The sequence below is a fragment of the Cucurbita moschata genome, unplaced genomic scaffold (genome assembly GCF_002738365.1).
Source record: "Cucurbita moschata cultivar Rifu unplaced genomic scaffold, Cmos_1.0 Cmo_Scf00004, whole genome shotgun sequence".
Classification (NCBI taxonomy): domain Eukaryota; kingdom Viridiplantae; phylum Streptophyta; class Magnoliopsida; order Cucurbitales; family Cucurbitaceae; genus Cucurbita; species Cucurbita moschata.
The window spans coordinates 5722329-5747083 of record NW_019268520.1 but is presented as its reverse complement, the minus strand read 5'-3'; the positions used below and the strand labels follow the sequence as shown (position 1 = coordinate 5747083).

Below are 24755 nucleotides of genomic sequence, written 5' to 3'. Positions count from 1 at the left end.
CATTAATTTTTTAGCAAAAGGATATACATCATTCATTTTAGAAAATGAATAATATTCCATTTACGACTAAGATATTAAAAGAAACCTTTTTTTTTCCCATTCAAATTGAGATGTTATTAAGTTTTAAAATTTTAATTCAAAGGAAAATTTAATAAACCACTAATTTCTTAATTTCATTGAAACACAAAACAATGGTTACAAGTAAATATCAAATCACTGAAATTGAAAAACGAATTTGATTATAATTTTGTTGGCATTATGTTTGTCAGAACATTTTGAGCTTCACCTAAAACATTAGAGTTTGCATCAGTTCGAGATCACTCATCTAAATTATAAACAAACACGATTAAAATGTCAACAAAATTCTACCCAGATCAATGCAGTCGATACAACAGAAGGGATTTTCAGTTTGTGGGTTTCAGTTAGCAGTTAAGAACCTTATAATAACCTTAAAAAGCTAAAAACAAAATCGATTAAAATAGATTTTTTATGAATATTTTGAAGCAATGTTCATTCTAGATATTCTAACCCAAACATACATGTGCATACTCAAATTTTATATATCCATTACCTGAGAAGTTCAATACTGTATGAACGATAAATCTAGGGCGCTTCAGAAGAACGTGAAGAAAACATCGGCGACTTAGTGTGTCACAGGAGGGGATGGTAGGGGTTTGAGCTTTCCGGCCAATGAATGTCTGGCTTGAATATCAGACAAACAAGGGTTTGAACTCACCGTTAGCAAGCTGACAAAGTTGATTGAAGGTAGATGTATCTGCAAACAGGGGTACACAAAGAATTCAGAATGCAACCCTTTCTGATAAAAGTTGATAAAAATTCAACAACACATCCAATCTCAAAGAATGTTGAAAGTATGATCCAAAGAGGAATCTATAAGTAACTTATCCAATCTATAAGTATGATCTAGCCAGGTTATGCTTCAGAAATCTAAAATGCCAGATTTGGCTAGGCTCCTTGGGAAAACATCAATTCAAAACTAAATACTGCTCAATATCAATGATTAGCTGAAAACACAATTAAATGATCATCTTCAGCCAATTCAAAGAACATAAATTAACTTCAGACATGTATAGAGCATTAGTACTGTACAGCTTCCAGTGTCATTCTAGAATAAGGAGAGCTAAATAAGAGCGCATACCAAATGAGTCGCCAAAATTGGTCCATACATCAGCTCGTATGGATTTGTCGGTATCAGCAATTCCAATGACCTCGACAAACTTCGAAAGGGAAAATGGTGGGGATCCTTTCACAGTAATCTGGCTGTCATCTGTTGATTTACCGTATATGACTCCGTTGCCTTCGGACTGTACCTGAATCACTGCCCGAACTCTTCTTCCAACATACAGGCGTAAAAGCTCAGCATTCACAAAAACTGAAGGGTTTGATGTATCCATCTATAGAAAACACCAGGAAGGTTGTCTTTCAGAGAGTGAAACATTTAATAAAAAGAAAACTGACTTGTTTCACCATGTGAGCAATGCTTGAAACTGTTTGGCATGAACACCAAATCAATAAAAAAAAAATGCTGGCGTTTAAAAAATATGGTAGAAGACAGCATTTCACAAATACCTTCTTCCTTACAAAAATCCAATGGGAGAAGATCCAAACAATTACTCGACATTTATACTCAAAACTGTTTGCTACGTATTACAAATGTTAATCAGATATCAATGAAAATCCATTTGTTAGCATTTGGTCGCATATGCACTCGACTATTCCACAAGACAAGCACACAATACTACTATATTTGGTTTGTGTCAAGATAACTCGTAAAAAGTTAAATCACGTGGCTACTATGGTTTGATCCATTTCCTTAAAACTCTTTACTGCTAGGGCAACCATGTGTTTGAAAGCAAAATTTATTGTAACAGTAAGAATATGCATGATAGTCACTGTGGGCGGATTATTTTGAATCAGTAGCCCTTCTTTTAGCTTCGCGACTGTCAAATTCTAACTCTCCACTTTCTTAAAGGACCAAATCAGGAAGCCACACTATAATCAGTGAATCGAATCCGACCGTGCCGACTCAAACTGGAAAACATCTAGTCATAATTTGACGCCAAACAAACTAATCCATATTCCATAGGTTACACACACGACGAGACAAGTAAAAGGGTCGGAAGAATTTTATTGTGCAATTCAATCTAACAAACTGAGGAAGAATCTTTCAAAACACTCGATCGGAGAATCTAAAGCACTGAGCAACATTACCTGATTCAGAAACTGGGGAGTTCGTCGGAAATGGAAATCGAACCGCGAGAGACGGAGGAAAAAGAGCGCAGGTTTTCGAGAGCGGCAAAATTGAAATTTTCGACTTCGTATGTAATGATAAAAGCGGTATTTATAGAGAGACCAAACGATAGATGTTATCACACTTTGTTAATCGAGATTGACTTCTTCATCCGACGGTCTACACGCGCTCACAAGAGCAATCAACGAACAGAAACATTTTCAGATTTTTATATACATTTCTTAAATGGGGGTAAATAAATACGACAATAAAGCCTCTTTTTAAAAATATTATAATTTATGAATATTGGCTAAATTATTAAATATTGTCCAAAGCTTGAATTTTTTTTAAAAATATTTTTAATTCTTTAATGTTAAAACATATGGGATGAATTAATAAAAATTGATATATAAATTTTGCTCACACTTATTTAAGTCTTGATTTTAATTTAATGAAATTTCAAACTTTAAATTGAAAATCAATATACATTTGCCATCCGACTATTTAAGAAAAAAATAATTTGGCCCATAAAAATTTAAAATATACTTCTCGTTCTAAAATTCACGTTGAAACTACGTTTTTTTTTTTAATTTGTTGACGTTTTTAACAAAATCTTCTTTAATATTTAGTGGCTAATGATTACACAATGTCATTTTCCGCTCATCCCTTGAGTACTTAAAAAAAATGTTTTGCATTAGAAAGTCATTCTAAATATACCCTTAATAACATCCGAACACAATGTACATACAAACCGACATTTACAAGAAGATAAGTATAAAGAACTTGGCAACTCAAGCTAAGGGGAACTGGAAATGAGTAATAAACTCACTAACCTGAACGAAGCGGAAGTTCAAGAACTTGAATAAGTTGTGTTGAACTAAAGGAAACAATGAATGAAGTCGCAGATAACAGAAGGGTCACCAATGGCATCGTCTCCTCTCCTCCATTATTATGCCTTTTCAACCTACATATGCATATTTCACCATAGATCGATTCCTGTAATTCGCATGGGCGCAGAAGAGAAACCGATCCATGCATCTGCTGCTCGTGCACTGCATCGATACAATGATGCTCAAATCACCAACCCAGTTTTCATCAATGAGTTATAGTTACTACTGGAAAGAGCAGAGCGAGGTAGCTCCTGCAGCTTCCCGCCGTCTAAGACGAACACTCGTTTCGCCATCAGAACTGTTTCCAATCGATGAGCGATTACCAGTACCTACGGATTTATACACACTTGGTATAAATATGGTATGCAACGCAACCAAATAAAAATATAAACCAGTCTTTCTAGGACAAACTCTAGTTCTTCTTTTATTTTTTTCAATAGATGATGAAATTTTCATCCACACAGTCAATTCCAATAGACTAGGAATCAAAGATTCTGTAGGAGAAAGTTCCAGCCAGTTCATTTGTACCCTACAAGCTTATGACGAGGAACTAAGACCCCCACAAACAGTCAATTTCCATGATCCAACCATTTTGAATATACATCCACACAAGAAAGTTGAGTGCATATCACAAAAAACTTAATTTTGAAACACAATTTCAACATATTAAGCACGAATTGTGCATAACTTACAGTATGATTTTCCATCAGGCGCTCCAAAGCTTGCCTGACCAGTAACTCGGACGTGCTATCCAATGCAGACGTTGCCTCGTCCAAAATCAAAATGGATGAATTTTGATAGAGTGCCCTTGCAATGGCTAGTCTGTCATATGGAAGGACATGTAAGTTTAGCTATTAAAAGAACTAGATGGAGGTATCCTGTAAAAATTGAGTTAATTTGAAACTTTGCCTTTGCTTCTGTCCTCCACTCAACGTTAACCCCCTGGGTCCAATATATGTATTGTATCCTTTCGGCAACCTTCTGATAAACTCATCTGCATTTGCGATTTGCGCCACTTCCTCTACCCTCTCCATGTCGATTTCCTTTGTCAGATCATAATATCCTATGTTTTCAGCTACAGTTCCTGAGAAAAGGATCTGACAACAAAAACCAAATGTTCGTATAATTCATCAAGACAATCTTGGACAATTCCACTATGTATTTCTTTCTTAGCAGCCAATGATTACTTGAATGCAGAGAAAGATAGTTAAGCGACCGATGAACTCGTTCCAAAGGGAAGTCAATAACCAGCTGGAAACTTATGAGGGAAGAAAAATAACAAAATCTCTGAGCAACTACCAAGGAACAAGGACTATGCAGCACCGAAATACAGTGTACTTTTGGTTCGCATCACAACAAAATGTATGAACAAGTAATCGACAACCACTCACCATGTCTTGAGAAACTAGACCAACATTTCTCCGTAAACTTTTAAGTCGAACCGTCCGAATATTGTGGTTATCAAGAAGTATATCACCTATTCAGAGAAAGAACAATATTTATATCATGGAAATGTTAAAGAATTTGTGTGTTAAACAAAAGGAAACCTTGAAAGCAACTGTTTCTCCAGAAGGTCAGAACTAAGAACTGTAATATAAGTAGCTTACCAGATAATGGGTCATAAAGGCGAAGAAGCAATTTAACTAGTGTTGTCTTTCCTCCTCCAGAAGGTCCCATGAAAGCAACTGTTTCTCCAGCTTCGATGTGGAGGTTTAATCTATCCAACACAAGAGGCATATTGCTCCCATAGGCGAATGAGACATTACAAAATTTTACCTCCCCCTTCAAACTGTTTAAATCGACCGCATCACGTGTCTCAATCACCTATAATCAAAGATCATAAAGCGATTGTCCATAAAGCGATTGTTTGAATTCACCTATAATCGACCGCAGAACGCTTGTTTGAGTCATTGTCTTGCTTGCCTCCAATGAAAGCTCATAAAGCGATTGTTTATCCAATATATTATTTGAATTGACAAACTAAAAGTAATTCTAAACATAAATTTGACATCAACTAGAAATTTACCTTAGGGTTGAACTCGATCAACTCAAACAATCGTTCGATAGCGGGTTCACCTTCCTTCAACTCATTGTATGCCTTTCCAATTTTCTGTATGATTGTTATTCAAAGAAGATCAAACTTAAAACTTATGCAAAAATAAATCTGAACCAAGAAAAGAAGGAAAAAAGAAAAAGGAAAATCAAACCCTGGACTCAAAAATACATACAGAAGCTCTTGTCATAACATAGTATCACCTGAACTGGTTCAATCAGAAAACCCAATGACGTGACAAATGAAATCATGCTACCACTACTAAATGAACCTCTTGAAACCACCAGAAAACCAACACAAAGCATTGATAATGACATGAAATATAGAGCTTGTACAACATGAGGTGCAAATGCCTTCATCTTCTTCTTCTTTAGACGTGCATACAGGTCGGTGCGAGTTAGCCTCTGAAACCTAATATTTTCGCAAAACTCTCCGCTGTTTGCTTTCACAAAAAGAAATGCTGGAAGAACCTATAACATAATCACAGAGATATATAAGAAAACTCGATCATTAGGACTTGAGAAGTGAATTCACAAACATGATTTAGATTCGAGAAGCGAATGCAAAAACATGTTTTAGATTTTCACCTCGGAAAATACAATTAGGACTTAGAAGCAAATTCATAACATGATTTAGTGATTAAGATGTACCTCATTTAGATAAGATGAAAGATTAGCAATGCTCAGACTCGCCATTTTAGATATTCGTCGTTGTCTCTCGCCGAGATAGGCAATGACAAGAGCTACACATGGAATAACCTAAGTTCAGGTAAAGACAATCAGAGTCGCCATATGATACCCACGAGAGAACACTGTAAAGAAACATTCAAAACAGGGTAATCTGAGAACAGTGTAAAGAAACTTTCCAGTTCTTACCATAGCTGAAATCAAGGATAGGACAGGGCTAATAGCTAACATGTGGGTCGCCATTGCTGACAACTGCAACATACTGGGCACTACAGTCTGTAATAAAAATGAAGCTACAAATAAAATCTATAAGGTTAAGAACCAAATGATTAAGTTTCCATTTCTAAAACATTCAAAATTTATATCAGTTCATTGAAATTAAAATACTGATACTACACTCGATTTCACTCACATTCAGGAGAGAATACACGGTATCCGCCACATCCGAGGCCTCCGCGGTAATCCTGTAAGCGATATCGCCAGCAGAAACGCCATTCACACCTTCAAAGAACTCCAAGTCCATCGCCAGAACTCTCTCGAAAACACGAACGCGGATTTCATAAATGGCATTCAACGCCGCATCCCAAATGAACGCTTCTTGGCAGTAACTCGCAACGAAACGAGCGAACACCAAGATCCCCAAAACCAGACCCTCATCCAACAAGTTGGTAGCATCGATTTTGTCGATAATCGAAGAAAATTTCCCGATCTTAGGCACGAGTAGGGATAGAGAGAAAACCGAGACAATACTACAGAGCCAACCACCAAGGATATGCTTACGCTGAGAGAGAATATGCGGAATTAAAGATTTGAACGTCTGAAAACTGCGAAGAAGAGGCCGATTCGATTGGGATTCAGAATCTTCGATGGTGGGGTTAGAGGAATTGGTGGAATTGACGGATTCGAATGCTAACGGCTTCGTTCGAATATGAAAACTTGTGATTTTGGGTTCGAATCGGGAGAAATGAAGAGAAATTGGTTTGGGATTGAAAAGGAGAATCTGGTTTCTTGAAAGGAGGGAAGATTGAAGCGCGATGCACATTGTTCCGTTGGTTTCTCAGAAAGCGCGCAAATAAAGTGGTGATGGGTTATACATTTTCTGAAATGGTTTTGACATGACAAGAACGAAGAACTAAAATAGGTAAAAATCATGAAATCCTAATCATATTTCTGCTAAAAAAAAGTTTGTATTTTATAAAAATTTCAAAAATATTTTTGAATGGTTAAATAATCTGAAAAATTAGGAAAAAAAAAAAAAAGACTCTTGTGGCTAATACTATATTAAAAAAATTCTTTAAATAATATGACAAAAATCGCAATTATTTTTAAATATTTTAATATAACTTAGTTTTGAAACATGTTACTAGCTATTTTTAATTTTTAAAAATATTTAAAATTTATATTTGTGAAGTTTTTAAAAATTTTGAATGTATTAATAAAATTTTTAAAACTTTTTTAAAAATGGAAGGAAATTTTAATTTAAGAATATTTTTTAAAATAAAGTAGTAACAGTTTCCATGGAAAAATTAAAAGTATTTTTTTTTACGTTAATTTATGATATTTATCCGACAAAGTACGTATACTTTTATTAATTTAGCCTAGTATTTATAAAAATACAAAATATTATATAATTTCCCTTGTAATATCAATATAAAAAAAAAGATAAAATGAAGGGAAAAAAAAAACTGGAGAAGAGGGAGGGAGGAGCAAAGTTGAGGGAAGAGAATCAGTTTTCTCGCAAGTTCTTAACAATGGCGAAGGCGACCACCGCTACGGCGGCGATGACGCTGGAGACGATGAACGGCATCTTCAATGTCTGCATCGCTTCCATCTTCTTCACCCGGTTTCGTTCTTCTTCAGCTGCTTTTCTCTTCTCTTGCTCCTGAGATTTCCCAACAAACACTTTCTTCTTCAATATAATTTTACTTTATATTTAACCTAAACCTAACGTAGTTTTATATTTTTTTAATATATTATCTTTGTTGGACGATGAAAGTCCACCTCGGCTAATTTATAGAATGATCATGCGTTTCTAATTAAGGAATGACCATGATGAGAGCGAGGGTGTGTTCGTCTAATAATCTTTTCAATCATTATTGAAACTTATTTTTAATTTTCAAAATTATTTTATACTCTAACTTTTAAATACATTTTTCTTAATTCCTTAAAATAAAATTTTAATTTCTAAACCTAAAAGTTAAAATTACCTTAATAACCAAAGATGCAGCAGCTTCCGAGGAAATGGGATCCACGTCAACGTGCTTGTTTTGGCCGGGATTTAACTCTCTCTCACCGTCCGCCGGAAACCGGGAACCTGCTGCATTGGTTACTCCGCCATCTCTGCCTGAGCTTGCCATATATATATATTTTTTTTCTTTTTTTCTTTTTTCTCACTAAAAAAAATCAAAATAGACAAAAAAAAAACAGAACCAAAAGACAAGTTCATTGGCTTTGGTATTTTATACTGGGATGGCTACTGTGACACGTGGAGTCAACCTAGTGGCTTAAATGTCGTTAACTACCAACCAGGAACCACTTTCTTTTATTAACCGTCAACGGCCTCAAATACCGTTTGGATTTCCTTGATTGGCTGTTTTTCCGTTAGAACACAAAATTATAATTATAATAAATGTTTGAATGGATATAAATTAATTTTTTCCCCTTAAAATTAAATCCAAGCTAATTGAAGTGCAACCAGAAGCACATTTGAATGTATAGATAAACTCATACACACCATCTGAGCAGCAATAAAATCAAAAGGAAAGAAATAGAGAGAACACCGTACATGATGCGTGTAATACCGTTCGGTTCGGTTCGTTCAACGCCACGCTTCGGCTAGCTCCGTCCTCGAGTTCAACCGCCCGACAATGCCATTCTTCTTGCCCCTCTGTGCAGTACCTGCTGTGTGAACCTTCACTGACCCATTCACTTTCTTGCTGCCTTTCTTCAGATTCAAACTGTTCGATCGATCGAGGCTATTCTTTCGACAACTCTCCTGTTCTTCGGTGATTTCCGATACGATTTCGCAGGGAGAGTTGTTCGCTAGTGAATGGCTTCCCTCTGGAATGATGTTTTCAATGGATGACAGAAGATTTTGTGATCCATTTTCAGGAGCAGGTTCTTCAGTTACAAATACTTGTTCATCTTCAGCTTCTTCATTCTTGGGCTCATTTTGTTCGTCTTGATGCAATTGTGATGCAGTTTGATGCCCGTCTTCATCTGATGGATTTATGCGCAAAATGGGAGCTGACTCAACAACCAAATCTTCTCTGTTCTTCAGTGTCAGCTCAATGAGAGTCTTGAGAAAGTTCATCACTTTCACTGCATACATCAAGGCTGTTAATGGATCTGTCATCTGCAAAAGTAGATGAGAGTAGTATTACACATCAAGTCGAATGTGCTTTCGACACCGTCATCATGATCTAATCAGAGCCTCGACCCCAAGTACACGAAGTAAGATAGGACAGCAGCGTCCAATATAACAACCTAAACCCACCGCTAGCCGATATTATCCGCTTTGGCATGTTATTATCGTTGTCAGCTTCACAGTTTTAAAATGCGTCTATCAGAGGAGGTTTTCACATTCTTATAAGAAATGTTTTGTTTCCCTCTCCAATCGATGTGGGATCTCACAATCCACCCCTAAGAGCCCAACGTTCTCGCTGGCACACCATCTAATGTCTGGCTCTGATACCATCTGTACCAGCCCAACCCACCACTAATAGATAGTTTGCTTTGGCCTCTTACGAATCGCCGTCAGCCTCACGGTTTTAAGGAAATGTTCACTCACTTGAGTCATATTGGGGGCAAAAACCATGGCGACATTACGGGCATTCATCTTGTTCTGATGTTCAAACTGCACGACATCAGCCATTAAGTTTACTGCCCAATCGAGAAGCGCAGCTTCTGTAGGGGGAAGGAGTGTTGCTAGCTCAGCACATTCTTCTTCGGTCTGCGCCTCAATCACTTGTTCTGGTGCGAGGGAATCCAACACACCCGTTGGAAGTTCTCGAAACCAAGCCTATAACAACAAGTTCCAACAGATGAGATGAATGCATACAAGAATTGATACTCAAAGCATCAGATGACAGTCGATGATAGTACCTTGATGAGACCTGCCAAGCAGTGCACATCAACACCATCTGGCACGACACCTCGATTCAACTCGTCCCGAACGAATTCCTCTTGGCTGTTCCCAGCAGTAATCCTGAAAATTCCTTCTGCCTACAGGTTTAGAACAACAATTCATTTCGACCCGAAATCGTCAATCCCTGAAGATTTTCTATCACCAATATGTTGTGTAAAGAACAAGCAATAAGATTGTAGATACCTCCAGGCCTCCTTGTGTGTACAAATGTTTCTGCATTAACAGAAGTATCGTGGGGACACTGTTTCCTCTTGAATCAAAGGAAAGCTGCATTGACTCTGTGGAAACACCGAACACATTTGCGCTGCAGATAAAGCTTTCATTGTCAAGAGGAGCTATGCTATTTATATCACCATTTGTAAGATGAACTACTTAGATCTAGCTTTCTTCCGACAACAGCTAGCTGAAAAACCTTCTACCTTAATAGACAACCTTAATAATCAAACAAGACACCAAACAGAGTTTAGTTTTAAACAACATACGCCAGTTTGGACAGGAAGAAGTAATGTCTAACCGTCTATGATATTACCCTCTTTAAACTTTTTCTTTCGAGCTTCCCTCCAAAGTTGTAAAACGCGTCTGCTAGGAAGAGGTTTCCACACCCTTAAAAGAATGTTTCGTTCCTCTCTCCATCCGATGTGGGAATCTCACAATCCGCCCCCTCAAGGCTAGCGTCATTTGTAACAGCCCAAATCCACTACTAGCACACCGCCAGATGTACACCCTCGAAGTGTTTGGCTCTAATACCATTTATAACAACCCAAGCCCACTGCTAGTAGATATTATTCTATTTGGTTTTTCCTTTCGGGCTTCCTCTCGTGATTTTAAAACACATTGGTTAGGGAAAGGTTTTCACACCCTTACAAGAAATGTTTTATTCCCCTCCTCCTACGGACGTGGGATGAGAAATATTCCCGGTTGAACAATGAAACATTTCAAGGATTTGACACACAGAATTAAAGCAATATGCACACACAAGTTGAGGTCAAAGTTCGCCCAAATCAGACAACCCAGAACTCAAAATCTAAACACAAGCAGAATTTCTCCATCACAACCAAAAACAGGGGAATTTAAAGCAAAAAGAGAAGGGTTGAAGATTATAGACCTTGCACTAGGAGCTCTTCTAGGTACCTCAAGCTCAAACTCAACAGGCAAGCCAAGGAAGCCATTGAAGCGATCAAAAGTGACATGAGCCACATGCCTAACATCAGAAGGCCATCCAATCTCCATTGAAGATAGCTTCCCCGCAGCTCTACCAGTTCCACTACTAGCACTTCTACACCCAATTAAAGACTTCCTAAAAGCAGCGAGCAAAAGGGTCAACAGAGACAGCTGATCTCCCTCTCCGTCACTGTCTTCCCTTTCTTCTCGTTCTTCCTCAGAACCCAAATGAAATTGAAGGCAGTGGTTTATGTTAGGAGTGGTAATAAGGGAATGTGGGTGCGGACCATCATTGGTAGTGGAAGAGCTTGAAGGTGAAGGGAAGTGAGATGGGGAGCGTTGGAGTACTACGTCTGTCATTTTAAAACAAACCCCAAAACCCAATAAAAGTAAACTAAAATTTGGTGAGCAAAAAGGAATCGGTCTTCGATTTCGTTAACGCTGTTTGAAACATTGATTTGGGTCTACGAAAAAGAAGAAGAGTTGGATTGAAGAAAGGGCATCGGAAGGTAAGACGTGACCATCATCACTTTCATGGAGGTTAGAGAGAGAAAGTAGAGAGAGAATGATGATGTTTAGGGGAATTTTGAAGCCAACGATTTGCAAGCCAAGAGGAAAATGACCCGTTTCGTCCTCGGAATGGTCTTCTTCTTCTTCTTCTTCTTCTTCTTCTTCTATTTGTGTCAATTCCATTATCCTTTCAAAATTAATTTATGATCAAATTATAATATTTTAATAATTTAGTTGAAATGAATAATTAATCCATTTAAATTTTTTATAATTAATTGATATTTTATGTAACGTCCCACCGTACCTAATAGATATTGTCTGTTTGACCCATTAAGTTATCAGTCTCATGATTTTAAAGTTTATCTTTATTTAGAGAGATTTTCACATTATTATAAGAAATGTTTTATTTCACTCTCTAATCGACGTCAATCCCACAATTCACCCTAAAAGGAAAATTTGGTCACGAGACTCCTTATAAGAATATTTAGTTTCCCTCTCCAAGCGTATATAAGATTTTAGTTGTGATGTTTCACGTCAATTGGAGAGGAGAACAAACCACCATTTATAAGGGTGTAGAAACCTTTTCCTAGCATACACGTTTTAAAGTCCAAAGAGAACAATGTTTGCTAGCGGTAGATCTTGACCGTTGGTATTGGAGCCAGACACCGAATGATGTGTCAATCTTATTGCTGTACTCCGAAAGGGATAGAGACACCGGATGATGTGCCAGAAACTTTAATGTTATGAATTTAATATATTTGATCCATGAATAAATTTAAATTTATAAAGAGGAAGAATGACAGGTGGTGACAGAGGGAGATGAAGGCGAAAAAAAAGGGACCAATCCAGCGTGGCCATCGGGTTCTTGGGACCTGTCTCACAGCGATGTCTTATCTGAATGTGGGGGTTGGGATCCTCTGCTTCCAAGCCCACCACTTTCCCATCACCACATCACATCACATCCCTCCATCTCATCAACTCCTCTAGTTATCACAAACCTAATTATATTTTAAGTTTTATTCCCTTATTAAAATTATTAAACGTGTTTGAAAATTAGCGTGTCCCAATCAAGGATTCAACACAAGTTTTTAATCATATAGTGTATATATATATATATTAAATGAAATGAAATAAATAATATAATTGTTTTTATTAAAAGAAACAAAAAAAAATCTAAAACTAGGAGAGAGAAAGCAAACAAAAGAATATTTCTGTCTCTCTCTTAGTACTGGCAGAAACGGCCATGGATGAGATGAAGACTTCAAATAAGAAAAATAAGAAAACGAATATTTCTTTGCCTGCCGGAGAAGAAGAGAGAGAAAGAGAAAGAAGTTGGCAGCTGTGGCGGTGGCGACGGCGGCGACAGCCAGCATACGGGCTGAGCGAGGCAGCAATGGCTTTTAAGCTTTATGAAAAGATTCCGAATAAACCCGTTGAGCTGTCGGATTCAACGGCTTACCTTAAAGTACTAACGGTTTCAAATTTAAAATCCACGCGCGCTTTTCTTCTTTTTCATTAGTGGACACTTTTTTAAATAAAAATATATTTTTTTTTCATTTAACTTTAAAATTAAGTATGAAATGAATGAAAAAACGCATTCCAATATTGAACTTTTAAATTTTTGTGTATTTTTAATTTTATTTTAAAAGTGAAATTTCTATTTCTAATATTTTTATTTTAAAAAAATGTAGACAAGTTTAATTTTTAATCTCGATATATGATTAAATAATTTATTTACTTTAACAAAAAATGTAGCATCAATAATAAATAAATAACTTAAAATACGTATTTTAAAGTCCACTAAAAAATTGCTTCCACGTTGTGAGATGCCATTTATATCTCCGGCAAGATGGGGAAGAAGCCATTATAAATTGGGGGATCTTCTTAGTTAGTGGAGGATCATTGAAAAAGATTAGGTCTCTCTTCTTTTTGTTTTATTTAATTTCATAATTTACTACTTGTGTTGAAAAAATAAGTGAAAAATACATAATATTAAGATATTTTTCACCATTAAAAAAAAACGTAATAATTTACTAGTTATCTTTTAAAATGCCAAAAATAAAAGACGAAAATTGTAAGTGCATGAGAAGTTGAATGAATTATTTAAAAATAAAAGATAAAAAATTCAGTAGAAAGAAACAAAATAATGGGGTGTTGCGAGAATCGAACTCGCGACCTCTCGCACCCGAAGCGAGAATCATACCACTAGACCAAACACCCTTTGTTAATATGTCTATAAAGTAAAATTATATACTTTTTAGTTTTTAATAATTTTCATAGAAATGGTTTTACACGTGATCGGAATATAATTATAAAATTAATTATTATAATTTTATAGTTATATATTATGGATTATGATGGCAACTTTCATTTTGTTTGGTAAAAGTTTTATTTTTAGTGAAAAATACTTAATAAAAAATAGAAAATGTATATTTGTATTTTATCGTAAAAAAATTGCTATCCATATTTTATAACTTATTTATGGAAATATATATAGAAACAAAGGTAACATATTATTAAATACAACTAAATTTGAAATTAAAGAATTGGTTTTAATTTTGTTTTAAAAGATACTTAAAATATTTTCTTAACAAAAATGAGAAAATAAATAAATAAATAGAAAATCTTATTGAAAGTTAGATTTCCAAAAAGAAAAATTGAAAATTGAAATGGAATTAAATTAGGGTTATTTTCTCTCTAAAATTTTATTTTCTATTAACGAGGCAGAAGAGCAACAACATTGCATTATAAAAATTATATAAAAACAAGAGGCACATACACATTTCAAGAATCGAGCTAAACTTTTAGCCTTCAACTACTTCCATGGCACCACTTACCAAAATTTTCTTCATCTCATCGAAAAGTAGGTTCATTTGATCTCGGGAGAACAAAGGCGACGGGTACACACAAGCACAATCCAACTGACCGTCACGAATCATGTCGAAGAGGGCGATCGATGGTCCGACACCGTGCGCGGAGGCACAACCGATGTAATCAAATATGCCTAGGTGTTGCTGAGCAGGATCAGATGTGTAGATGATTGGGTCTTCGAACGCCGAGATTAGGGCCGTTCTCATGGATGAGGATGGAGTGAGGCCGGGATTTTCGATTGCTTTGCCCATGAGAAAGTTCAAGTCAGACATGTCTGTGAAATGCTTGTTGTTTTCTTTGCCATTTGAGAAGGAAAAATAGCATCGCTCTGCCACTTCCCATAGTGTATCTTCAGCTGATATGTCGTGTGTGTTGAGGATGGCAGAGTGATAGAATCCTAAAATATACAAAAAATAATAATAATAATAATAATAATAATAAAATAATGATATTTGTCGGCTCTCATGGCTCTTCTTTGGTCTTCCCAAACGGTCTCATACCAATGGAGATAGTAATCATTGATTATAAACCCATGATCATTTCCTAAATTAGCCGATGTGGTTCTTTCATCCAACACCTCCTCTCGAACAAAGTACGTCTCTTCTTAATTGAGCCTCGATTTTTTTTTCTTCTTTTGGAGTCTTCAAACAAATTACACCCTTTGTTCGATACTTTAGTCACTTTTTTATTATGTTTTTTATGCTCACACAACTTTGTTCGACATTTGAGGTTTCTATTGGCATGTTTAAGTTTACGGCATGACTCTATACTATATTAGGAATCACGGATCTCCACAACAAATAATTTGAACAACAATCGATATAGAGTTGAAGTGAGCGAAATAATGTGAGAATTTACCTAAATGGTGGGTCGTGAGGGGAGGATCAAGTAGGGAACGACAATCGATGAGTGTAACCACAGCATATTTCTCGGTCTGATAAGGAGGAAGGTCTTTAGAACAACGGGTAGCTATCAATCCAGCAGCTTCAAGAGCTCCACACAGCTTAATGCCTCTCGATTTGCAGCCCTTCAAACATTCATATCACAACACCCAAGATTCAATATTCACATAGCCAACCGACGGTGAAACGTGGACACCTCACACTACCAAGATTGACTCGCTACATCATACCGTACCTTAATAAAACCCATTCCTCTTTAAATTAATAATGATCAGAGACAATACCCTATACATATTATATACTCCGAATAACTATATCAATTAAAATATTGAAATTAAAAGAACGAAAAATGGGGAAATACTAAAAATTAAATTATTGAGTATAAAATAATAAATTAATTATCTTTTAGACTAAAATGAAATCTGATTGGCTTTTGAGATAGAAAGTGGGTCCCATTAAACATTTTCCCGAGAAAATGAAGGAAAAGTTGCAGAGAAAAAAAATGACTTACAGCGAGAAGTTTCTGGGTCTCATCGGAGTTCAATTTCAACCTAATCATCTGAGAAAATCTCTCAGAACTCGCGTCTTTGAATTCCAAATTCGCGAATCGGAAAGAATTCAACGAGTAACCAAGCATGTCCAATCCACGCGCCCACAGAGGCTTATACGCTTTACCGCTAGGGATTAGATCCTCAATCCCTGATCCAATCTCACCATTATCCCCAATTTCAAATCCTCCGCCCTCGATTTTTCCTCCCGCCGCCGTAAGCACGAGCAGCTCTCGCAACAGAGACGCCGCTGCAACCCGATCGCACGCCGCTGTGTGGAGGGTGAGAAACACCGCCCATTGGCCGTCGCTGAGGGCGTAGACGGTGGCGAACATCACATCGGTATCGGAGTAGGACGGATGGCTCGGATTGAGCCACTTGGCGCGGTTGATTTCGTGCTCGAGGATCTTGTGAAAATCAGAGATGGAAGGATTGTCGGCGTCGGGATGAGAGGCGATGGCACGTGCGGCAGCGGCGAGATCGAGGATCTGGAGATGGATCGACGGAGAAGGGGGAATAAGTAAGGAGAAATCTCGTCGGGAAGGATCGTGGTGGATTTTGGAGCGGAGAATTGGGTGGAGGTTTTGGAGATTGTGGAGGGAGGCTTGGAGATGGGAAATATCGGGAGGCTTTGAGAGGAGGAGGCCAAGGACAGTGGTGCCGGTGCCACCGGGAACGGCGCGGCACCAGCTGTGCTCGGTGCCGCCGACGGGACGGAACTTGATCTCATCGGACATTTTGGAGGCGGTGACGGTGGGAGTACAGAGAGGGTACTGCAGCCGTAGGAAATCTGATCCTTTCAAAAGAAGATAATAGGAAGAAGACGATGGTCCAAGGGGAGGAGAAACGATTTGGAACGCTAAAACGACGTCGGACTGGCGATTTTTTTTTAAGATTCCACAATATTTTATACTCGCGTAAAACGTGAGGCCCACAAACTTTCAAATTTCTAAATTTATTCTATTTTTATCTTATATTTTTCAAATGAAATTAATAATTAAAATAGAATGAGTTTGGTAATTTAACTCATTAAATTACTTCATTTCACTATAATAAGTTTAGAAATACGCATTAAAAAAAAAAAAAAAGTAAAATAGTATTATAATTTATTTTCTTTCGCAATAAAAGCAAACCATCCTTCATCCTTTAACGAGAAGAGCCTTCATGTTATCAACCAGAGCTTCCATTTGCTCCCGGGAGTGCAACGGAGCTGGATAAACACACGCGCAGTCGAGCCGCCCGTCTCTAATCGTGTCGAACACGGCGACGGACGGGCCAATGCCGTGAGTAGACGCACAGCCCATGTAGTCCTTAATGCCGATCTCAGCCTGCATTGCACCTGAATTGTCCACCACCGTATCTTCAAACACCGTCATTAGCGATGTCCTCATTGCTCCTGATTCTGTGAGGCTTGGGTTCTCAACGGCACGACATAGCAGAAAGTTTAGGTCCGACATGTCGGTGAAGTGCTTGTTTGAGTTCTTGGAAGCCTCCAATGTCGTCGAGATTTTCTTTGCTAACTCCCACAGCTCTTCTCCTCCTCTTATGGTGTAAGAGTTCAAGATGGCAGCATGGTAAAATCCTGAAGATTCCAAGGGCGTTACAGTCTTTTTGTAATTTTATTTTAATATTCAAACTCAAATTTTCAGTCCAATTGGCATAATTAATCTTTAACTTATACAAAATAACCCTAAACTAGTTTTTTTTTTCTTTTTTTACTGTATTGTTTCATTCTTTAATTCTTCTAAAAAAATAAAATAAAAACGTTAACTAAAAAATATCCAATAAATATTAAAAAAAAAAATACAGCATGGTCATTCTAATTTTGATTTAAAATTTAAGTAAAAAATTATATAGACATTTTTTTTTCATTTTCTTAAAAAGAAAAAATAAAAAAGATAAAAAAACAAGAAAGGAAAGTCTTGTTAAATAGACATTTAATTTAGCATCTTTTCGATATCTATTCTGAAAATAGAAATTTTAAAAAAAAAAAAAAAAAAAAAGAATAAAAACATAATTATATTATAAAAAACGTGTTTAATACCGTATTAAAAAAATTAAATTCTAATATAAATAACTGTTTAAAATATGTTCGATATATTATATTTTTAAAATATTAATTTGAAAATAAAATAAAAAGGAAAGGCTTATCAAATAGACATTTTAATTTCTAAACATCGATTCAGAAACAGAAATGGCATATGTAATTAATATCCATAGCTACCAAAAAAGAGAGAGTTCGAAAATGGAAAGGATTACGACATCAAACCATTCACTTAAAAGCATCCAAATTCACGAAAGAGGAAAGAAATGGTTGAAATTAAATGGGGTTTGTTTAATGACACGAAAAACGATGCGTACCGAAATGGTGGGATCTCAGCGGAGGCTCCAGAAACCGCCGGCAATCTATCAGCGTTATGATTCCGTACTTCCGTTGATGCCGGTCCAACCCATGGCTGCCGGAGCTATGCGTCGCCACCAGCCCCGCCGCCACCATTGCCGAACTCAACTTTATCCCTCTCGACTTGCATTCCTGCCATCGAGCTTGGATTTAGACATCCTATATATTTAGACCTATGAATTACTTTCTTCTTTTATTTATATATATTATATAATTATTTTGATTTTTTTTTTTTTTTTTTTGACAAAGAAAAGATCTATTACTAGAAATTTTAAAAAAAAAAATCAAATTATTAAACGAACAATGGTATGATATTGTCCACTTTGAGCATAAGGTCTAGTGGCTTTCCTTTGAGCTTCCCCGAAATGACTCGTACTAATGGAAGGTGTATGGTTTGATCATAAACTCATGATCATTCTCTAAATTAGTAGATGTGGAACTTTTATCGTCTAACACAAATGATTATGAATTGAGTAATAATATAAGGAAAATATTTACCCTCGTCTTTTTATAGTCTACAAATATTTATATAAAATTATTTATTACGCAACAAATGTGGTTCGACAAGTGAATGTTGCACTCCAGCACCAAAACGATGAAATGCCAAAACAATAATTAAAACTTATTTTTATTTTAAATTATTGAGAAATTTAAACTTATTTTAATTGCATTCAATAATTTGGTTACTTAATTTGAGTATGGGATTTAATTTGATAAACGTAGTTAATTAAAATAAATTATATGTAATAATGATAATTAATAATGCTAATCGTAGTACTTACAGAGAGAATCTTGTGGGTTTCAGTCCGGTTCATCTGGAGCCGCGCCACCTGCGATCGTCTCGCGGACTTTACATCTTTGAATTTCAGATTCGTTAATCTCAAAGAGTTAACGGAGTAGCTGATCACATTCAGTCCTCGGGACAACATTGATTTCTTCGCCAACTTTCTAGGAACAAGATCCTCCATGCCCAGCTCCACTTCCCCTGTTTTATCAACGCCGCCGCCGTTCATCAAAAGGAGCAGCTCCTCCAGCAACGACACCGCTGTGGTCCGGTCACACGCTGCCACGTGGAGCCGGAACACGACGATCCATTTACCTGAGCCAACCTCGTACAAGCTAACAAACAACATGTCGGCTGCGGAAGTCGCCGCCGTGTCGGAGTAGTGTAGGGTCTGCCAAGGGGAGTTCTCGTTGAGTTCGTGTTCGAGGATAATCTGGAGAGGGGAAATGGAAATGTCGTGAGGGGTTTTGTGGTAGTTGAGGACATTTTGGTCATTTAGGATTTTAGAAGTTTCTGGAAGTTCGTACGTCTTGATTTGAACGAAAGGAGTCGGTGAAGTGATGAAGGAGAAAGCGGAAGAAATGGGATTGAAGTGGAGTTTGGATTTGAGGATAGGGTGGGAATTTTGGAGTTCCTGAAGGGCATTTTGGAGAAGTTGGAGATTTGGTGCGTCGGAGGAGGATAGAGCTATCACCGCCGTGCCGGTTCCGCCCGGGACGGCGCGGCACCAGGCGGTTTCAGTGCAGGCAGCGACTCGCCGTCGGCTAATGGAACCTTCCATTTCAAATGAAAAAACAAGCAGTACACGGCGGCCGGAGAATTTGAGATGAAAAGTTAATGGGAAATCTGACAGGTTTACTTGTTTGGAAGAAGCAGCAGCTTTGGTATTTATAGAAAGGTTATGAAAGCTTTTCTTGTGTGAGTATTAATGGCGGTCCATTGTTGTAGTTGTTGTACCGGTAATAGAGACGACGGTCATGTGTAGTCAAATTTTTTTTGTTCTATTAATTGTCTAAATATTTTTTAATAACATTTTAAAGATAAATTAATTGATTAATTTTACAAATGTCATGTAAAAACATAATTTATAATTTTTATGGTGGTTAATTATTTTGATCAAATCTAATAATATTAAAAAAAATATATTATATAAATTTATTTATTTATTGTAAATTATATTTAACCAAAATTTATTATAATTTTAATGCATTTTAGAAGAGAGATTAAGACAAAATATAATGAGTAAAGAAAAGTAAATACTAATTAAAGTCAAATAATGCACGTTATATAAGACTAGATTAGGCTTAGTTGCAATAACTCGATTGTTAGGCAACATTAATTGGACATAGAAGCATAATTTAGAGACTTTATGGTATACATTTTTGTCAAACATTTCATTTAATAATGAATTTTATGTTTAATAAGTTTTAAAATTTTTAATTTGATTTAAAATTAACGAATGTTGAAAGTTCAATGATTTATTATACATAAATATAAAAGTCAATTTATAATTTAACATGAGGGTCAAATTTAAAATTATGGATAAATTTATAATAACCCAAGTCCACTGTACTGTCTTATTTCTGTTTTTTCTTTTAAATTTTGAGCTTTCTCTCTAGGTTTTGAAATGCATATACTATGAAGAGAGTCGAGCCTATTCCGATTAGTGTCTTGCACTGGCAATTAACTAGCTCTTATATTATTGGGAACAATTCAAACTCACAATTAGCAAATGTTGTTCTCTTTGAGATTCTCTTAAAGATTTTAAAACACTTTCACCAGAGAAAGGTTTGTTCTCATTTCCAAATAACGTAGGATCTCAGGATATTGTGCAAGGTACCACGTCAAATAAATGAAGTATTTTTTATAAAAGGTGTGAGAATCTATCTGTAATATTTTTAAATTTTGAGAGATAATCCAATAATAAAAATCCAAATGTAAATGTGACCGTGTATGTAGATCTCTTTTTAAGAATTAGGTATTTTTGCAACCTATGAACATAGGGACTCTAAGTCTAGATTAAGAAGCACATGTCTCTAAATAACAAACTGCACGTGTGTAATTAAGAACTCATGCACGTGACATTAATTGTTTGCAAATCCTTCTATTTGTTGATATAATCTCACACCTAATTAAAACTTCAATAACTCATTTGTTTCCTTTCCCATTAAAAATTACTCAACATTATCTTCAAACTTTTTTTTAAAAAATATATAATTAATATCATACATACGTACATATATGGTAATTTGTAATTTATATACTAATCTATTATTAAATTGACGTAATAATACTATAATTCAACAATGATTCGTCGTTTAATACTAAAATACTTAATTATATATTTTTTGTAAGGTAAGGAGTAGGTGATACGCACGGGTAGGATTTGTGTTTTTTATTGGTTAGATTGGTTATCCATATGACTCGGATGTCACAGTCCAATCTAACTCTCTCTATATATATTTTTATTTTTTTTAATTATTTAAGAAAATCATATTTATCGCAATGCGTTATATTAATAATTAAAATATTATATGTTAATAAGTCATAATATATCACTAACATTTGTTACAAACGCAAAATATTCTTAATTTTCATAATTATTTTAATCTTCGACGTTTATATGCTTTAATTTATATTCTCTTATGTTCTATTGTTGTGAGTTAAATTTTTTTATTTTAGGTTTAATAGAGTTATAAACTTTAAACAATAGATCACCAAAAGTTTTAATGAAATAAAAAATAAATTAAATATAAAAGTTTATTTTATAATTATTAGATAAATTATCTATTAGTTTTTTAAAATCGTTATATTAATTTAAAAGAAAAAAGAGTTCGGGCGGAAGCCGGCAATATTGAGCCAAGCCCATTATCTCACTTATTGGGTCGTGTTCAGAACATTGGGCTTCCAAGCCTTTAAATTCGAATAAAGCTTCGGGGTAAAATAGACATTTAAATTCGAATAAAGCTACTTAAATCGGACGTGATCTGAACCGTCGGATCAACATTCCCCAACTTCTATCCGTCGATCTATTAGACGGTAGACACATAGCAAGCGGCTCCAAAATTCAAATCCTTCTCTTCAATCCCGCCTGTTCTTATTTTGGAGCGTCACAGAGAGAGGCAGAAAGAAAAGACGCCATTACAGCGGGAGAGAGACAACTGAGTAAGAATCAGAGCAGATCTGGTTTTTGCAAGTGAAGAAGTCCACTGGATTTGTTCATTTTTCTTGATTCTTTCTTCCTCGCCGCCGATTGAACGATGTCCGGTCGTCACGAGAAGGAGAAGGGCGTCAATGTTCAGGTCCTTCTTCGTTGCAGGTATCCGAAGTGATTCTAGTTTCGATATATATATATTTTTTTTCGATTTTGCTCATATTCTCTGATGGTTTAGTTGGATGGCTTTTGAGAATATCATGTTGATCTTGTTGGCTCCCCCTTTCTTGTTTGCAGGCCTTTTAGCGAAGAAGAGTTGCGAAGTAATGCACCGCAGGTTGTTACTTGTAATGATTATTCTAGGGAGGTGACTGTGTCTCAGAATATTGCTGGAAAGCATTTTGACAGAGTTTTCACTTTCGATAAGGTACTAATTTCCAAATTATTCATACTTTGCTCTGATTATTTCTATTCTTCAATCCACCAGGAATGAAGCTCAACAGTTGGATGTATGACGATATTTTTGAACATCTCGTGACCTGTTCTGTTTAGAGGAGCATTTCTTTGATTTAGCTTGTTGGCAGTACAAATCTTTAGTCAATTTATGGTTCTTGTTTGTTGGTTGCCTCAGGTTTTTGGTCCTTCAGCTAAGCAGAAAGACCTTTACGACCAAGCAGTAGTTCCGATAGTTAATGAAGTTTTGGAAGGCTTTAATTGTACAATTTTTGCTTATGGACAAACTGGTACAGGGAAAACGTATACAATGGAAGGGGAATGCAAGAGATCAAAGGTATTTTGTTCAGCTACCTGATAGTGGTGCTTTTCGTGCTCATTTTGGTTGATTTAATTTGTTAATTTGATTTCGTTATCTACCAGAGTGGTCCAAATGGAGAGTTGCCTCCAGAAGCAGGAGTTATACCCAGAACCGTGGAGCAGATTTTTGACACTCTAGAGGGCCAGAATGCTGAGTATAGCGTGAAGGTGACCTTCTTGGAGCTCTACAATGAGGAGATTACGGATTTACTTGCTCCAGAGGAGATTACGAAAATTGCTTTGGAGGAGAAGCAGAAAAAGCAATTGCCCTTAATGGAGGACGGCAAAGGGGGTGTTCTTGTGAGAGGTCTCGAAGAGGAAATTGTTACTAGTGCCAGTGAAATTTTTAACTTACTCGAAAGAGGGTCAGCCAAACGTCGCACTGCAGAGACATTGTTAAATAAGCAATCAAGGTAACATAAAGGGGTGCTTAGGCTTTAACTTTATGTTTTTCCATTTCCAAAGATACGTTAATAGCTTTAAAATGATAATGTTCTTTGGTATTTCAGTCGGTCACATTCTCTCTTTTCCATAACAATACACATTAAGGAAGCAACACCAGAAGGTGAAGAACTGATCAAATGTGGGAAGCTAAATTTGGTTGATCTAGCCGGATCAGAAAACATATCTCGTTCTGGTGCCCGAGAGGTAGCAGAAGTTTCGATCATTTTCTTTGTTGTTAACTGAAGATGGCATCCACTGTGCTCTCAATTCATAGTTATGACAATACAGGGTCGTGCAAGGGAAGCTGGGGAGATCAACAAAAGTTTATTGACATTGGGGCGAGTGATCAATGCTCTAGTGGAACATCTTGGGCACATCCCATATAGGTTAGCTGCTTAGTACTTGTGTTTTGACAAGCTCTAATGATGCGTCGTTTCTCTTTCGGTTCCATATTATAGTAATTGCCTACTTGAATGAACTTCAGGGATAGCAAGCTTACACGGTTACTCCGCGATTCACTTGGGGGAAGAACCAAAACTTGCATCATTGCAACAGTCTCTCCAGCCGTTCACTGTCTGGAAGAAACTCTTAGTACGCTAGATTATGCACACAGGGCCAAAAATATTAAGAATAAGCCAGAGGTTCGTTCTTCATTTCACTGAGCATCTATCGTGTATTTTTGGTTTTTTAATTTCTAGTGTTTGTGATCATACTTGTGCGAAGGATTGTTGAAACTTTTTAGCTTTGAGCATTTTGCGTTATTTGGATTTGAAGAGTTTAGATTGATTCATGTTTTTGCAAGTTTTAAACTTACGCTTATGCTTCTTTTTTATACCATTATACTAGGTCAATCAAAAAATGATGAAATCTACTCTGATCAAGGATCTCTATGGTGAAATAGACCGTTTGAAGGCAGGTGAGATGGTTTGATTTGCTTCTGTATATAGTCAAGTGCTTGAATTTTATATTACCCTTAAATTGGTAACGGAGTGAGTGAAACACTCTCATTATTCCCCAGAGGTTTATGCCGCTCGTGAAAAGAATGGTGTCTATATCCCAAAAGAACGATACCAACAAGAGGAGAGTGAAAGAAAGGTATATTGTTTATTGCCACTTAAATCTTTTTTTTTTTTTTTTTTT

The 24755-nt window shown here is 36.2% G+C and overlaps 7 protein-coding genes and 1 non-coding gene across 9 annotated transcripts in view; 1 reads left to right on the top strand and 7 right to left on the bottom strand.

The window, feature by feature from the left end:
• Window positions 1–452: 452 nt before the first annotated feature.
• LOC111442076 (replication protein A 14 kDa subunit B-like) lies at window positions 453–2371 on the bottom strand. Its single transcript, XM_023079340.1, has 3 exons — window positions 2233–2371; window positions 1160–1415; window positions 453–775 (listed from the first exon to the last, which is right to left on the bottom strand). The coding sequence occupies exons 2-3, from the start codon at window positions 1413–1415 to the stop codon at window positions 711–713; spliced, it is 321 nt and encodes a 106-aa protein (XP_022935108.1). The 5' UTR covers window positions 2233–2371; the 3' UTR covers window positions 453–710.
• A 720-nt stretch (window positions 2372–3091) lies between these two features.
• LOC111441379 (ABC transporter B family member 29, chloroplastic) lies at window positions 3092–6991 on the bottom strand. Its single transcript, XM_023078337.1, has 10 exons — window positions 6293–6991; window positions 6070–6156; window positions 5845–5952; window positions 5398–5664; window positions 5168–5251; window positions 4749–4965; window positions 4533–4618; window positions 4051–4238; window positions 3834–3963; window positions 3092–3470 (listed from the first exon to the last, which is right to left on the bottom strand). Exons 1-10 carry the CDS (start codon window positions 6920–6922, stop codon window positions 3324–3326), a joined length of 1944 nt encoding a protein of 647 aa, XP_022934105.1. The 5' UTR covers window positions 6923–6991; the 3' UTR covers window positions 3092–3323.
• Window positions 6992–7555: 564 nt separating this feature from the next.
• On the bottom strand, window positions 7556–8288 carry LOC111442294. Its single transcript, XM_023079636.1, has 2 exons — window positions 8088–8288; window positions 7556–7762 (listed from the first exon to the last, which is right to left on the bottom strand). The coding sequence occupies exons 1-2, from the start codon at window positions 8235–8237 to the stop codon at window positions 7607–7609; spliced, it is 306 nt and encodes a 101-aa protein (XP_022935404.1). The 5' UTR covers window positions 8238–8288; the 3' UTR covers window positions 7556–7606.
• A 232-nt stretch (window positions 8289–8520) lies between these two features.
• LOC111441343 (rho GTPase-activating protein 5-like) lies at window positions 8521–11858 on the bottom strand. The gene is made up of 5 exons (XM_023078291.1): window positions 11133–11858; window positions 10211–10331; window positions 9985–10104; window positions 9671–9901; window positions 8521–9235 (listed from the first exon to the last, which is right to left on the bottom strand). The coding sequence occupies exons 1-5, from the start codon at window positions 11546–11548 to the stop codon at window positions 8699–8701; spliced, it is 1425 nt and encodes a 474-aa protein (XP_022934059.1). The 5' UTR covers window positions 11549–11858; the 3' UTR covers window positions 8521–8698.
• A 1988-nt stretch (window positions 11859–13846) lies between these two features.
• Window positions 13847–13918, bottom strand: TRNAP-CGG. The gene has a single exon. It is a non-coding gene; the product is annotated as a tRNA-Pro (tRNA).
• A 469-nt stretch (window positions 13919–14387) lies between these two features.
• LOC111442199 lies at window positions 14388–16900 on the bottom strand. The gene is made up of 3 exons (XM_023079493.1): window positions 15983–16900; window positions 15428–15596; window positions 14388–14966 (listed from the first exon to the last, which is right to left on the bottom strand). The coding sequence occupies exons 1-3, from the start codon at window positions 16754–16756 to the stop codon at window positions 14503–14505; spliced, it is 1407 nt and encodes a 468-aa protein (XP_022935261.1). The 5' UTR covers window positions 16757–16900; the 3' UTR covers window positions 14388–14502.
• Window positions 16901–17035: 135 nt separating this feature from the next.
• Window positions 17036–20147, bottom strand: LOC111442200. Its single transcript, XM_023079494.1, has 3 exons — window positions 19203–20147; window positions 18381–18552; window positions 17036–17601 (listed from the first exon to the last, which is right to left on the bottom strand). Exons 1-3 carry the CDS (start codon window positions 19983–19985, stop codon window positions 17159–17161), a joined length of 1398 nt encoding a protein of 465 aa, XP_022935262.1. The 5' UTR covers window positions 19986–20147; the 3' UTR covers window positions 17036–17158.
• Window positions 20148–22298: 2151 nt separating this feature from the next.
• Window positions 22299–24755, top strand: part of LOC111442365 (kinesin-like protein KIN-5C) — a 6603-nt gene continuing 4146 nt past the window's right edge. For both annotated transcript variants that reach the window (XM_023079748.1, XM_023079747.1), the window contains exons 1-9: window positions 22299–22523; window positions 22656–22785; window positions 22990–23148; window positions 23235–23584; window positions 23681–23819; window positions 23904–24001; window positions 24100–24256; window positions 24462–24531; window positions 24634–24710. In XM_023079748.1, the coding sequence (XP_022935516.1) occupies window positions 22465–22523; window positions 22656–22785; window positions 22990–23148; window positions 23235–23584; window positions 23681–23819; window positions 23904–24001; window positions 24100–24256; window positions 24462–24531; window positions 24634–24710 (1239 nt within the window). In that variant the 5' untranslated portion in view covers window positions 22299–22464. The remainder of the gene's footprint in view (window positions 22524–22655; window positions 22786–22989; window positions 23149–23234; window positions 23585–23680; window positions 23820–23903; window positions 24002–24099; window positions 24257–24461; window positions 24532–24633; window positions 24711–24755) is intronic.